The 15,048-nt window shown below is 34.0% G+C and overlaps 1 protein-coding gene and 1 long non-coding RNA gene across 2 annotated transcripts; both read right to left on the reverse strand.

Moving 5' to 3' along the window:
* Positions 1-5,484: 5,484 nt before the first annotated feature.
* On the reverse strand, positions 5,485-11,795 carry LOC108455496 (probable phospholipid-transporting ATPase 4). The gene is made up of 11 exons (XM_017754047.2): positions 11,519-11,795; positions 8,927-10,838; positions 8,727-8,837; positions 8,331-8,607; positions 8,161-8,249; positions 7,976-8,048; positions 7,686-7,895; positions 7,437-7,562; positions 6,654-6,752; positions 6,389-6,580; positions 5,485-6,292 (listed from the first exon to the last, which is right to left on the reverse strand). The coding sequence occupies exons 2-11, from the start codon at positions 10,705-10,707 to the stop codon at positions 5,621-5,623; spliced, it is 3,630 nt and encodes a 1,209-aa protein (XP_017609536.2). The 5' UTR covers positions 10,708-10,838; positions 11,519-11,795; the 3' UTR covers positions 5,485-5,620.
* A 2,387-nt stretch (positions 11,796-14,182) lies between these two features.
* On the reverse strand, positions 14,183-15,048 carry LOC108455495 (uncharacterized). The gene is made up of 2 exons (XR_008271137.1): positions 14,825-15,048; positions 14,183-14,567 (listed from the first exon to the last, which is right to left on the reverse strand). It is a non-coding gene; the product is annotated as an uncharacterized LOC108455495 (long non-coding RNA).

Genomic DNA, 15,048 nt, shown 5'->3' on the forward strand with positions numbered 1-15,048 from the left:
TTACGGATCTTAATTTGGAGCTCTGTAGCTCGAATTATAAATAAGTAAGTGACTATAACTTGTGTGGACAGTTTGATGTGAGCATTTATTAGTAAATTGTGAAATCGTACTTACAAGAATGCTATATACATTAAGGATGTGGAATGGAGAGGAGGAGGAGGAAAATAAATATATGTGGAATACATGGAAACTATGGTATATGAAATATTGATATAATGAAATAAATGATATGTGTTTATAAGAAAATGAAAGAGAATGATATGTATCATGACATGTATATATATATATATGACTAGTCTCAATGTAATGCTTGTAGGGTATGGAGTTGAATTAAAATGTTTTAGGCAAACATGTTATTTATGCATCTGAATTGTGGTATTTTATAAAGATATGATCTAGTTTTAAATATGAATACTTGATGATTAAGCTGAAGATATTTGGTAAGATGATAATCTTGGTATAAATGTATAAGTGGTACTATAATAAAGAAGGTAAAATGAGTATGAGAGACACATGTATGATGATATACAAATGCTATGTTTGTTGTTTAATTGAGAATATTTAATCATTAAATGAATACCATGTTATATGCTTTTGATGTTGTATAAGTGTGTAAGAGATTAAGGTTGACCAAAGCTTGGAAAATAGCCTAGGTATATTCCACACAGGCAGAGACACGACCATGTGTCTCAGCCGTGTATGGAACATGACTTTGGGACACGGGCGTGTGGAGCCTTAAAGCATGAAATTTCCAAGATTTTTGTAAGTTCACGGTTTAGTCCCGAACCCTTTCTAAAGTATGTTTTGGGCTTCGTAGACTCAAATAAGGGACTATGTGTAAGTGAATGAACGTTTTGAAATATGAATGAAATTTTATGGCCCGTATTTTAGTTTAATGTTTGTATGTTTGTCCGGTAACGCCTCGTACCTTATCCCGGCCTCAGGTACGGGTAAGGGGTGTTACAGTACGGCAGAATTTGTTCTTATATATTGAGTAAACCATTCATTCATCATTTGAAAGAAGGCTTGTTTTGCCTCCTCACTTCGGCCCTCAGATACGGGCCTTCCACTACTAGTTGCAGCTCTTTGAACTGAAGATGAAGCATTGCTCACAGCTTCTTCGGATTTAAATCTAGCTTGGTTGGATGACATTACTATATGAAAAACACATTTAAAATGGTCAGGAGATATCACACTATCATGAATTATATAATGGCATGTACAGCTAAACTCGTACTTGCTACGTTCAATCCGAAAATCGACTAAATCGTAGCTCTGATACCAGTGAATGTAACACCTCTAGTTGCAGCTCTTTGAACTGAAGATGAAGCATTGCTCACAGCTTCTTCGGATTTAAATCTAGCTTGGTTGGATGACATTACTATATGAAAAACACATTTAAAATGGTCAGGAGATATCACACTATCATGAATTATATAATGGCATGTACAGCTAAACTCGTACTTGCTACGTTCAATCCGAAAATCGACTAAACCGTAGCTCTGATACCAGTAAATGTAACACCCCTAATTCGTGTCCGTCGCCGGAATAGGGTTATAGAGTATTACTGGAGTTTTCAAAACATTTACAAATAATTATGTTAATTATTATTCATTTTCGGAGATTATTCATAATGTCCCTTAAATGGACCCTCGAGGCCCAATATGAGTATTAGAATCGAGTTAGGACTAAATCGGGAATTCAGAGAATTTTTCACAAAATTTCTAAAATTTTTCTAGTTACAGGGCTCACTCACCCGTGCTACAGGCCATGTTTGAAATCATGTAGCTCTCTGACTTGTGCCATACAGCTAGCCACACGTCCGTGTGAGTAGGACGTGTGATCAATTTAATTTTCAAAAAATTAGGTACAGGGTTCACACGGTTGAGACACACGCCCGTGTCTCTGCCCGTGTGCTCAATTTTGAGCATTCTGTTTCTCAATTTTAAGATACAGGGGACTTACAGCCAAACCACAAGCCTATGTGTCTGGCCGTATGTCATACATAGTCAAGACACACGCATGTTTGTCTATCCGTGTGGACAAAATAAAGTCATTTCCTAGCTTTATTTCTCACCCAAACTTTTCCAATAACCTACACGAAAATTTGCATTCATATACCAACCAATCCAAGCATTATAACTAAGCTAATTCTAACATCTAATATGGTATATCATTACATGCATACCTATGTATGATCTTATCTTTAATAGATATATTCATTTGGCATAATTCAATCAATCCAATATATATATATACTCATGATATTGCCATAGAATAATCTTAATAGATATACCAAAACATAATCATTACTAGTCATTCCAATGGCTAGATTACAAACAACATTTGTAAGTTAACAATGGCCAAGTTACCTATACATGCCATTATATTAAAATGAGTTTACTATTTATACCAAAACAAGCTAGTGGATAATGTGATGATGCTTCAACTGATCTCCAACCTTCACGAGCTTCCAAGCACTATAAAATAGAGAAAATAATACCTAGTAAGCATTATATGCTTAGTAAGTTTGTATAACAGGAATTAAACTTACCCATCTCATATATTAAATTTAAGCATACATTAACATGTTTTCCATTAACTTGGTAAATTACCTAATCACATGCACTCAATCAAACAAGTTAGTCACATAATTCATATGTATATCAAATAAACATGGATGAGCTCATCATTCTACAAACTTTCAAATATTTCAGAAGCATTCAAGATATAATTTTTTTAATCTCATAAATTCTCATGTCAGGAATTTATTCTGTTGAATTATTGAAATATCGATGGATACTTAGGTAATATACACAAGGTATACAAATCAGTGATCCGTCAATTCATGTTCAGGAGTACCAGTTAGGGCACTTAATCAGGGAGCATACTCTCGAGCCACATATCAAGATGCTCAGATGAGCCATGTAACAGGACTCTTAACTGGGCTAAATCAAGAGTGTTCATAAGAGCCACAATCAGGAAGTTCACAAAGAACTTTTAATCAGGTGACTCACGAAGAGCTTATCAGGCTTGCTCACAAAGAGCCATGTAACAGGAGCATCGGATAGCCATATCTCAGAGAGTTCAAGCGAGTCATATCAGGACGCTCACAAAGAGCTGCGTTTGTGTCCGCAACATATTCTAGATCACAACCGATCAAATCATATAATAGGATGCTCACAAATAGCTGCGGTAGTGCGCAACACATGCTAAATCACTACCGATCAGGATACTCGTAAGAACTATTTATCAGGATGCTCGAGAGTTGTATTGGGATTACTCGTCCAAGCTAAGTCCCGTTTGCAACATATGCAGAATCATATTTCATGTACGGGAAATCACATGTATCCATTGATTTTCATTATTCCAACGGAATTTACAATTTAATGACTTTTGCAATCATGTGACCATTTCATGTATTTATAACATTTATATAAATTACATAAACATCTATCACATTCAAATATATTCAATTAAAACATTTAAACATGCAAAAATCAAGTTACACGAACTTACCTCGATAACAATTCGTATAATAAAATCTACTAATCCAAAACTTTCTCTTTTCCTCTATCTAGCTTTGAATTTGAGTTATCCGGATCTATATAAATGAATTTAATCATTAATTTATCACATTTCATATTCAATTGGACTCAATTTACATCCTAGGCAAAATTACCATTTTGCCCCAAAACTTTCCATAAATTCTAATTTCGTCCCTAGGCTCGGAAAATGAAATTCATGTAATTTACTCCTTATTCCAAGCCTAACCAAAATTTAAATATAAAATTTACAGCACATATATTCTATGAAATTAAATTTTTTTCTTCAATTTTTACAACTTTACAATTTAGTCCCTAAATCACATTTTCATCAAAATTCACTTTGTAAAAGTTGTTTATCTATCAACAACCTTTCATTTTCTACCATAAATTTCAAATTTTCAGCATATTCATCCATGGAAAAATTTCTATACTTTGATAACTTTTCAAATTAATCCCCTAAATAGATAGATTAGGTTATCCTGATCTCAAAAATATAAAAATTACCAAAAATGAGACAAGAATACTTACTCAATTAAGCTTGATTAGTTTCTTCTCTCTCTCCTAGGGTTTCCATGTATTTGGGGAAGAAGATGACATAAAATAAGATGATATTTTCTTTTTAATTATTTATCTTCTTTTAATTATTTTAGTTTCCAATTTAGTTCCTAACCTTTTCTAATTTTTTCATGGATGAATCACCAAAAATATCTATTAAATTTTCTTCAATGGTCTAATTCCATATAAGGACCTCAAGTTTTGAATTTCATAGCTATTTAATCCTTCTAGCTACTTAGAATCCAACTTTTGCATTATATGCAATTTGGTCCTTTCCGTATTTAAGCACATAATCGGTAAAATTTTCTTATCAGAATTTTCATATGACATTTCTATCATAATACGGACCATGCAATAATATTAAAATAAATTTTATTTTCGGTTCGGATCTATAGTCCCGAAACCACTGTTCCGATTTCACTGAAAATGGGCTGTTACATTTCAAAAGATTAGACCATTAATTCTAATTCAACTGATCAAACCATTTAATCCAAAATTTTTCTGATTTTTTTCATATTAAGCCAATTTTTAACTAGTTCAACATTCATAAATTCTTATATACCATTCAAACCAGATAAGGTACTTCCAATTCAACTTATTTAATCAACCATTCAAATTTAAGATTTCTAGAAATAGATTGGTCGTTGAACTAATCAAGTTATTAATTCATCAATTCAATTGATCCGACCGACCCGTCTAACTCAATTAAATAAATCATTAAAAGTTTCATAAAAAATAATATATATATTAAAAATTCGGTTCAACCAATCAATACTTGTTCTTGAGTTCAACCGGGTATTTATTTGGTTCAACCAGTCTATACTGGTTCTCGCGTCAATTGGTTCAATGCTCTTTTCTGGACTAGTATCTTTATCGATTCCCAACCTAACTGATCCAACTGGCAATCCGGTCCAATTCAAACAACCTTAGTCGAATTTGGTTTTTTACTTAATGATTAGTAGAGTTAGGACAATCAAAGAACAAAACAAGACCTAAAACATAAAGTTGAATACAAGTTTATAATTACCAGTTCCAAATTTGTATGATATACAGAGTTCCACAAACAAGATTGGACAAAATCTTGAATAATGATAAAAATATCCACAATTTTGAATGTTCAAGTAGTGTAAAACTGAAAATACAGTTAGCCCCCAAAGGACTTTTGTGTTATGAATGGGACTTTTAATCTAAAATATATATATATATATATATATATATAATTGCAATAAGCTATGTTACTTGGACTTGAGTGAGTGTCGGATATGGATAAGTGTTCGATATGATATGTTCAAATGCTTTTTCTCTAAGTTGACGGTTATATCCTTATATCCATGTAGGTCAGAAGGTCGAATATCAATACTCCAAGAAAAATGAAGGATCGGAGCAATATAAGTGATAATGATGATAATAATAATAATATAATGATGACAATAATAAGGAACAGCACCTCAAAGTAAACCTGCAAATGGATGTTAAAAAAGGGATCCCTAAAAATGAAACTAAATTGAAGTGCATTGTTATGAAGGAGGGTAAGATTTGTTGGATTCAATAGAATGTGTTTTTTTATTCAACTTCCCTCTAAGACTCCGGATCAGTGCATCGACTCGGGCGGTGAAACCTATCTTCGTCTTCTCTCTTGCCTTCGTTTTCTCCCTACGCCACATGACTTGATCACTGACATCTTTCTTCAAGTACTTGATCTCTTGGATGACATGATGATCCATTGGGTTGAAACATCTTTGCAAAGACATATGAGCAAGGTATGGGAGAGTACAAGCAATTGTAACTAAGAGGGTGGTTATCCAATAGACAGGCGCAGAGGCGAGGGCTTCCGTGAGAATTTGGTACGCACTATGGGAAATCTTCGGAGGTAGCATGCCGTAAATGAAAAGAAATATAAACCAAGCGACAATGCTGAACCAGATTAAGACGTGTTGCATCCATGTATAGTGGGTCATTATGAGAGAGACCTGGAAATTGAGAGCGCAAATGATGCAAGTGAACATTATCGTACCCAAGATAGACATGTCGGTAGTCTGTCCTTCGACACGGTAAGCTTGGTCGTAGAAGATGACAATGTTGAGGGAGAAAATGACGAGAGAGGAATATAGACCGTTGCCCATCCATCCAAGTATCCTATACCAGTCAAAAAACAGATTTCTAGGTCCTTGCTGATACAATGTGGGAAACTGCAACACCAATAAGCATATATGAAAAGTTCTTATAATAATGTCACCGGCAATTACAGATTAATTACTAATAAAAAGAATTGATTACGGACTAACCTCTAAGCAGACGTCAGAAGAAACATCTTGCTCAAAAACTCCTAGTGAGATTACAGGCAATGAAGTAAGAACAACGTTGAATAATATCATGTACCAGTCGTCATAAACTGATTGTCCAGAAAAGCCGGTGAATGCCTCAAAGTAGAAGAGGGTGAGACCAAATGCTATATTCTTGTAGAAGAAATAGCAAACCTGAATCCAAAATACCAGAGTTAACCCAGTACAGTGAGAGGAGGACAAAGCACCAGTGTATGTAGTATATTACCATTTGTGCAATCCTCTTATAGCACCAGTGTCCATGAACAACGAGAAGTCTTTCCAAGAAACGAAATTGGGAGACAGAGAAGTCACTGGCCATTACAGCCTGCAAAAGAGAAAAAACAGGTTATGTGATTCATTGACATACAATAATAATTTGTCTTAAGAAGCATCATTTTCAAGATAGAACAGTTATATGTAGTATTTGCCTTAAAAAACATTATGTCAAGATAGAACACTTAAAGCCTAAAATATATTACTCAAATATTATTTTCATACTGTTAAAAGCTACATTACAGACTCTTCATTTTCCCTGAAGTACCCATCTTAGACGCAATATTCGGGCACAGGATGGGGTTCAAATATATGAGAGTGTACCCATGTTGAAAACATACCTATATCGACACTCACCCCTAAGTCCGAATAACATGATAGATTAAAAGAAGCCTAACAATATCTTTATATCCCAATGAGGATACTTGCATATAAATTGCTAAGTTTTACATCACCACTGACTGAATAGAAGAGAAGCCGACAAGAACCATAAAGCTCAAAAACATGACTACCTCTTTCTCCTATATTTATCTACAATATATCGCATGAATTCAGAAAAGGACCGAAAGAGCAAATTCCCATCCCAAGTTCGCCTCTAATGAGGTAACCTCTCTTTTTCGACAATCCATAAACATGAAATATCCTTGATATAAAACTATAGAAAAGATTCACTTGCTACAATCACTAGAGGAATGCATTGCAACTGTAGGAAGAGTGAGTTAGATATGTTACCAACCTGCATACCTTCCACACCACTGATGCCAACTCCAATGTCAGCTTCTTGAATCATTCCAACATCGTTTGCACCATCACCAATTCCTAGAGTGACTTTACCAGTTCCTTCTTTTACTAATCTTGTAACCTGCTACCACGAAAATGTACCAAATAAATCGAGTACACAATAAGATCTCCACTCCAATGAATATCACCTGATTTGATCCTTTAGAAACTTTGTAAAGGTTAGGAAGGAAAAAAGAAATCTTACTAGTGCCTTCTGCTTGGGAGATACACGACAGCATATGACAGATGCACAATCAACAGCTAAGCCTAAGAATAGAAGCTTCATATCTTCCTCCAAGGCATATGCAAGAGTCTTCCCATCAATGATCAATGCGAATGCAGCATATGGATCTTTTTCTAGTTTGATCATTTGTGAACCATTGTTAACTTGCGTCAATATGTTCTCCTTAATTGCCTGATTTTCGATATATAAAATAAAGTGAAATCAATTTCCTAAGGAAAAATTCCAGTGCTCCTTCATGAAGAAATACATACCTCCTTGGACTCAGAATCAAGTGTAGTAATACAGATCTGCTTCATGCCTTCTCTTAGCAGACTGCAAGCAAACCTGCATCGCATGAAAAAACAAACATCAAACAATTTTTATGGAGCACCTTTTGATTAAGAAATAAAATTTGAGGCAGCAAAGAGGGCCTAATATTAAACAGAAAGAGATAGACCCTATATTTATAGCAGTTTCCATCTTGTCCCCTGTCAAAACCCAGAGCTTTAGACCCGCTTGCGCAAGTTTATCTATACATTGGGGTACCTGAAACGAAGAGAAGCTAACACAGGATGAAGAAACCCAAAACAGAAGTTTCTTAAAGAAGCAAGCAGGGATATCACATACCCCATTCTGCAATTTGTCTTCCACAGCAGTAGCACCAACGAGAGTCAACTCCTTCTCCATCATCTCTGCCACCTTTTCAAGATTTGTGTCTCTATCAGCCCCAATAGAAGTTTTCGCCTTCTGAAATTCATTGTTCCATGCAGAGTACTCAGACTCCTCAAGCTTTCTATAAGCCAGTGCCAATGTACGCAATCCAGCTTCTCCATAAATATTCAAATGCTTAGTAGTATCTTCCAGATACGTTTTCCCCTTCTTTGCTAATCGGTCAAAAATAATGCTGTGCAAACATAGGGATAATAAATCAGTCAAACAGAAATCATCAGGCCATTGAAGGGTAAGGTCAGGTTTCATCTATTAACACCTTGAAGAAGTCAAACGGGTAATATAGAGACTGACCTGTCAGCACCTTTACACATTAGAATAATCTGCCCTTCTTCATCCCTCACAATTACTGTCATCCGCTTTCTTTTGCTGGTAAATTCCAACAAGTTTAGAATTTTGTACTCCCTACAAGATACCGAGAGGATTAAGATGCTAAAATAGAAATCGAGGAGAGATTAGAAAAGGGCACAAAATTCATTTATTGGTATCCCCACCTCTCGGTTGTTTGTCCTGAACCTATATATCTTTCACGGACAAAAACACTTGTTTGAGTTCTTTTGAAAAACTCAAAACCAAATTCCCTGGCTGCAACAAGAAATGCTCCTTCATCAGGCGACTCCGCTTCATATGTATAAGTGCCAGTCTCTTCATTCAGCTCAGGGATAGCAGTGTGACAAACTGCTAATATTCGGCAAAATAATATAATCATATCAACATTTGGCTCTTTCCTCCAGTTCCCTTCCGTCATGCGGTCATCCTCAAAGCTAAAAAATTTGATGGGAGGTTTATTATCCTTTCCATCTTTGGAAGTAACAACAGTCTCCAATTCAATATCTTGCTTGCTTCTTTTGCTGGAAACAGACGATTGTCTCCCATCCTGCTCAAGGTCATTAGCCATCTGTTGTGCAGCAGCCCGTTCAACTTCACTAGCGCGCACACCATATGCAGTACCAGCAATGGAACATTTGAGAAAATCCATCTGATTGCATGTCAAAGTGCCTGTTTTATCAGAAAGGATTGTATCTACTTGGCCCAGCTCCTCATTTAGATTTGATGTCCGAGCCTGAGCAGGAATCCCAGTGTCATCATCATACATCTGTAAGTCTTGATTAATAAAGGATGCTTGCAAAACCTTCACCACCTCAATTGAAACGTAAAGTGAAATAGGTATCAAATAACCATAAAGGATGAGGGCAGTGACCAAATGGCTAAGCCCTGATATAAAAGGCTCTTTGGGATTATAGAATTGCTCCGTATCATCGGGTCGCATATACCACCAGTTTGGCATGTGGAACTTTGTTTTCAGAGCAAAGCCTAAAGAACTGATCAATGAGATTACCAGAAGGAGGCTGAAAAGAACATATATTATGTAATCCATTTTCTTTTCTATTCTGCTCCTCTTTGAAGGGGACTTTGTGGAATTCTGCATGACTTTGGTATCAAAACCAGTGAAAATCACAACACCATAGACAAAACCTGTATTGCGCAACTTCGAATCTCTAAGGAGAACTTGTGCAGGTTCAAGAGAATAAGTTTGACGATCATAATCTAAATTACCAACAAAGGTGTAAAGGCTAGGGTTGGGATCTTCACATTTAATTAATCCAGTGAAGTTCTTGAAATCCTCATCTTCTTCCAAAGACAATGTTACATCCATAGCTCTCTTTACCTTCAAGTTTGTCTCACCATCTAAATTCATAGTCTCCACATAGCAAATACCGTCCTCATAACTTGATGACAAGAGTAGCAGATCTGCTGGAAAAAATTCATCCTTCTCTACTCTCACCACGTCTCCAACCTCAACCTGCTGCCACTGCTTAAACTCAAAAACGCCTCCCTCTTTATGAAATTTTACTTTCCGACTATTAACATTCATATCTTGCATAAACCTTCGCCAATCCTCTAAACCTTCCTTTGCCATGCTAAGCCCTACAACAAAGGCCAAGGGAGCAATCATGCTCACAGCAGAAAATGGCGAAAGGGGTGTAAGTGAAAGAACTGCAGCTGCAAGGAAGTACAAATTGGCCACTCGGTGGAATTGTTCATACAAAGATTTTGGTAAGAAAGAGAGAAAATTATACTTGGTCGTCGATATGTAATTTGATCGGTACTTTAAAGGTCTTTTCCTGTGCATATGAGGTTGGTTACAATGTACAGTTCGTGAGCATCCAGCCCCTTCTACAAATGGCACTGCCTCTTGAGTAGACTTTCTCCCACATGCGAATGTATAGAGTTGACTCCGCTTGATCTTAGCTCTAATCTTACCCTTAGCCATCTCTCAGAACCAAACTTTAAATAATAAAAAAAAACAGGACACAACTGTCAAACAAATGAAAGCCCCCAAATCTAGCCTTCACCAGTGGATATTAATGCAGCTACTCCTTCACGATTTCCTTGCTTTACCTCCTGTTTCACAAAACCAAATGGTAATCAAACATTAGTTCATATCTAACATTTACAAATTGAAGCTTGCAAGTACAATTAAAGCTCACAATTCATAAGCACAAACATTCTGAAACATACCGTATTTAAATCACATTCAACGTTCTTACATAACACAGATTAGAAAGTCTTATGAGCTACAAAATTCTAGGAATAAATGATAAATTAAGACAAAGATGAGAACAAATCTACATTGGTTAAACCTACAAATCGACCAAAAACAATACTAGGTGGCTATTATTAAAAAAATACACCCATACAGCCATTCCCAACATACAAAGATCTTCTTTCGAAAAAAAATACAAAGATCCAGAATTCAACAGAAACAAAAAACAAATTTGACAGATAGCTGGAGAAGATGTCATACACAGTTCCACATTTCACCTCAAATATCCAAATAAACAACCAAAACTTATGAGTGTTGGATAGAGATATGTATCTGATATGAGTATAATGAATATTTTAAAGTTTTCCATATCTTTATATGGATGTGTCAAACACATGCAACGTAGCAAATAATACAATACAAATATAGTACTTCAAAATATGAACAAATGAGCATATCACTGACATTCATTAAAGAAAGAATTTCAAGAAACAAAATCAATAAGGAAAGGGAGGCCATTAAAACAAAAGAGAGGTACCTTTCAATACGGAGGCTGGTTCATCTTCAATACAAAATTAACAAAAAAAGGAACATTTTCAAAACTATTAAAAAAGAACAGTCAATATCTTTTGCACATCAATAAATGAAGGGAGACAATGAAAAAAAGACAGTTTTTTCTTTGTTAATTTTGATTAAGGAAAGAAACTTAGAGAGAGAAAGGGAAAAGAACGAGGTAAAATTTAGAAAAAGTCATTTAGGCGTAAGAGAGAAAATATTTCTCTCTCTTTCACAGCAATTCCCGGAGTCCCTTTGGCTTGTATAAATAATATAATATTATTTTCTATTTTAAAATTTCACTCTTTTTTGTTTTTCAGTTTATTCAGTTTTAGTTAATTTTAAGGCTGTTTTTCCTTAAATTTCACCAGAAGTTTTTGTTATTTATGTTATAAAAATAACGAGTTGTATATCTGTAAGTTTTTTGTTTCTTTTATTGTTTACATTAGATTCAGTATTAATCTTCCCGAATTTATTAAATACATGAATTTGATAATTTAAATATGTTAAACATAATTGAATAATAATTTAAAATAAGATATAGTTAAAACAAATTTTAAAATGACTTATTAATATAATTATAAAATAAAATAATCAATTATGGTGTAAAAGAAGAACTTTCTAACAAAGGAGGAAACAAGGTTTTATATACACACTTCCAAAATAATAGCCTGATTTTCAGTTTTCTTCTGTCCATATTTTTAATAAAAACGATATTTTATTAATCACCCAATGTTATCACAATTATTTAAAAACTAAAATCAAATTATCTATTAACATGATTACATTTACAACAATAAAAAATATATAACAACATGAATTCAAATACACAACAGTATATTTCCGATTTAAGGATTTTCAACCTTCCTCACTAAATAATCAATTCAATATTCCACACTTATAAAATGAATTGTGTAAAAGTCGAGATATCATTATAATCATGTAAATTCAATTGTCTTGGATAAAAAAATTTATACTTCAAACAAAACTCTATTGTTATTTAATGATAAAAATGATAAATTTTAATTTAGTTATAAAAATATGTTTAAAAATACGACTACAAAATAAAATCGTTGGCACTAACTAGAAAATAAACCAAGCTTAAATAAAAGAAAGAATCAATATATCGTGAAAGAATCACTGCCTTAGAAGCAAATTCAATGTGATTAGTGTAATCGTATAGTGGACGTTGTCGCCCTAAGATTAACACATAACTTCAATATTCGTACACCTGAATAAGGAAAACGAGACATAATTGGAATTACTCTTCTTTAAGAAATCAAGAAATAAGATAGAAATAAATTTTTAAAGTTGGTCATAAAAACTTGGCTAGAAAAATCACACTAAGTTCAATTTTCAAGAAAGATCAAGTTTAAAATCCAATCACCTAGACAAAATTTCCTCTAATGTAATTTTAGTAAGATGTCAAATTTTTAGAGAAAAAAATATGAGAATCAAGAAGAATAAGAGACTCTTTTGTTGCTTGTAAAATGAAGAAAAATAGGATTTTCAAATAGGTAAAATGGTTTAAAAATTCCAACGGCCATATTGCAACAATTAGATTCCAAATTTAAAGGGTATGTTCCCGCGCGAATCTCAACATTCACTTGTTCTGATTCTACATATTGATCATTTTGAATTAAAATAAACTTTTTGGTGGAATAGCCATCTTATGTATAATATTTTCACTCTCAATAATTACATGGAAGTTCATATAACATAAAAAAGCAGGATGCCCATGACGTGTGTGTAGAATCCTCATTGAATTTGATTTTTCCATTAAAAGGGGCTCGTACATTTTCTGCAATACCCCCTATAAATACTCTGTCAGTATGAAAAGTTTTTAATGTTAGTTGCGTTCTCAGTTCTCCAATGGATTGCCCCACAATAATACCTACAGCTTCTCCCAATTCAACTAGGTCACCATAAGTGGAGCTCCGACCATAACATAATCAACAAATCCAATATGTACTCATTCAAGTAAAGAGAGTTCGAATAGATATTAATTGTGTTCAAAAGGTTCTGAATCGATCAACAAGGCCAAGCCCAATACATTGATTTCGAATGGCAATGTACCGTGGAACCATATATATATCGTCCGCTAATACATGACCAATTAATGTTTGGAAAAAAATTCTTTCCAGAAGCGTCCTCTTTTAAGGACTCATAGAAATCCCTCGGGTGGTGCCACAATCTGTTCTATGTACAACAATGTGTTGAACTACTTCAACAAGTTTATGCGTAAGATATCTCATATTGTACAATCATACTTTTGTAATACCAACAAAATATTATTATTATTATTATAAAATAATTTTTGATATAATTTTATAATATTTATTATCTTTAAAAATGTTATCTTTATATTATTATCCAAATATATATTAAACATAAGTATCAAACACAAACACTTAAAAACAAAAACCCAAAGCAACATAGATTATAACACCGCATTATAAAGATAAGGACGATATTAACTTGATCAACAATAAAACCAAATTTAACTCAAATTTTAACATAATTCATGCAATCACCTTTTACAATATAAGATTTAAATCTTAGCCTCCACAAACTATCTCCTCTTTTCATCTAACAATCCATACCAATTCACTAAATATTATCAGCTTTAACCAATTGGACCTCATGATTTTGTCAAGAAAAATGCTTCTCCAGTTGCAATAATATAAACATTTGTATCCCAATCAAACTCTAGTGTTCATGACTTCTCTCTTAAATTGTGACATTGAGGACGAGGCCTCTTTTGTACCAAAAACTAAAAGTTGGATTCTGATCCAATCCACTTAACCAGCCATTCTAAATTTTCAAATCAAACTATATTTCACACAAATCACGAAGTACAATGCGGATACTACTAGTAAAGTGGAATTTCCGAAAGTTAATTGATTCACATAAAGAGATTAAACACTGACATACCAGCAAAATATCCATGATTCCTCTTGCATCTGATGAGAACTAAGCTGACACGTTCTTCTGGGAAATAATAGCGTCGGCTCTTTCGTTCGGTGAATCACCTGCGCGCACACACACGTATAAGAAAATACAGTTTAAATTAAGTAGGAAAAAATCACAAATGGAAGCAAAATCATCGAAACGAAAAATGCTCAAACAAATCAAAATGAATCAATTACTAATCGGATTGCATGTATCCGAACTGAAAGGAAAAATAAAGATGAACTTATTTGAAATTAAAGAAATCAGAATTTCTAAAAATCTAAGATTTAAAAACTTGGATTCAAAGCAATCAAACGGATCGAAAGAGAGAGAGTACCATCGGGCTGAAACAGATAGAGAAACAGAAACCCCATAGACGAGACCTTAGTGAGGGAATCGGCGTCGTTTCGAGGCAAAAAGGAGAGAGAGTTGGAGATTGAGAACCTGATTTGCCAACAGCCGGTTCATCAACGACGCTCCGGTTCTGATGATGTGACCTTTATTACGAGACGCCACTATTTTTTTTTCCTTTTTATTTTGTAGTTAGTTATAAATTTGAAA

Source organism: Gossypium arboreum, chromosome 9, assembly GCF_025698485.1.
Source record: "Gossypium arboreum isolate Shixiya-1 chromosome 9, ASM2569848v2, whole genome shotgun sequence".
In the NCBI taxonomy this organism is placed as follows: Eukaryota; Viridiplantae; Streptophyta; class Magnoliopsida; order Malvales; family Malvaceae; genus Gossypium; species Gossypium arboreum.

What these genes read in the sequence shown, in the direction of transcription:
- LOC108455496 (XM_017754047.2), bottom strand. Translation starts at nt 10,707, where the DNA reads ATGGCTAAGGGTAAGATTAGAGCTAAGATCAAGCGGAGTCAACTCTAT. An exon ending in TTGATTCTGAGTCCAAGGAG is followed by an intron (nt 7,896 to 7,975) that starts GTATGTATTTCT and finishes ATCGAAAATCAG; the next exon opens with GCAATTAAGGAGAACATATT. An exon ending in CTCCCAAGCAGAAGGCACTA is followed by an intron (nt 7,563 to 7,685) that starts GTAAGATTTCTT and finishes TCGTGGTAGCAG; the next exon opens with GTTACAAGATTAGTAAAAGA.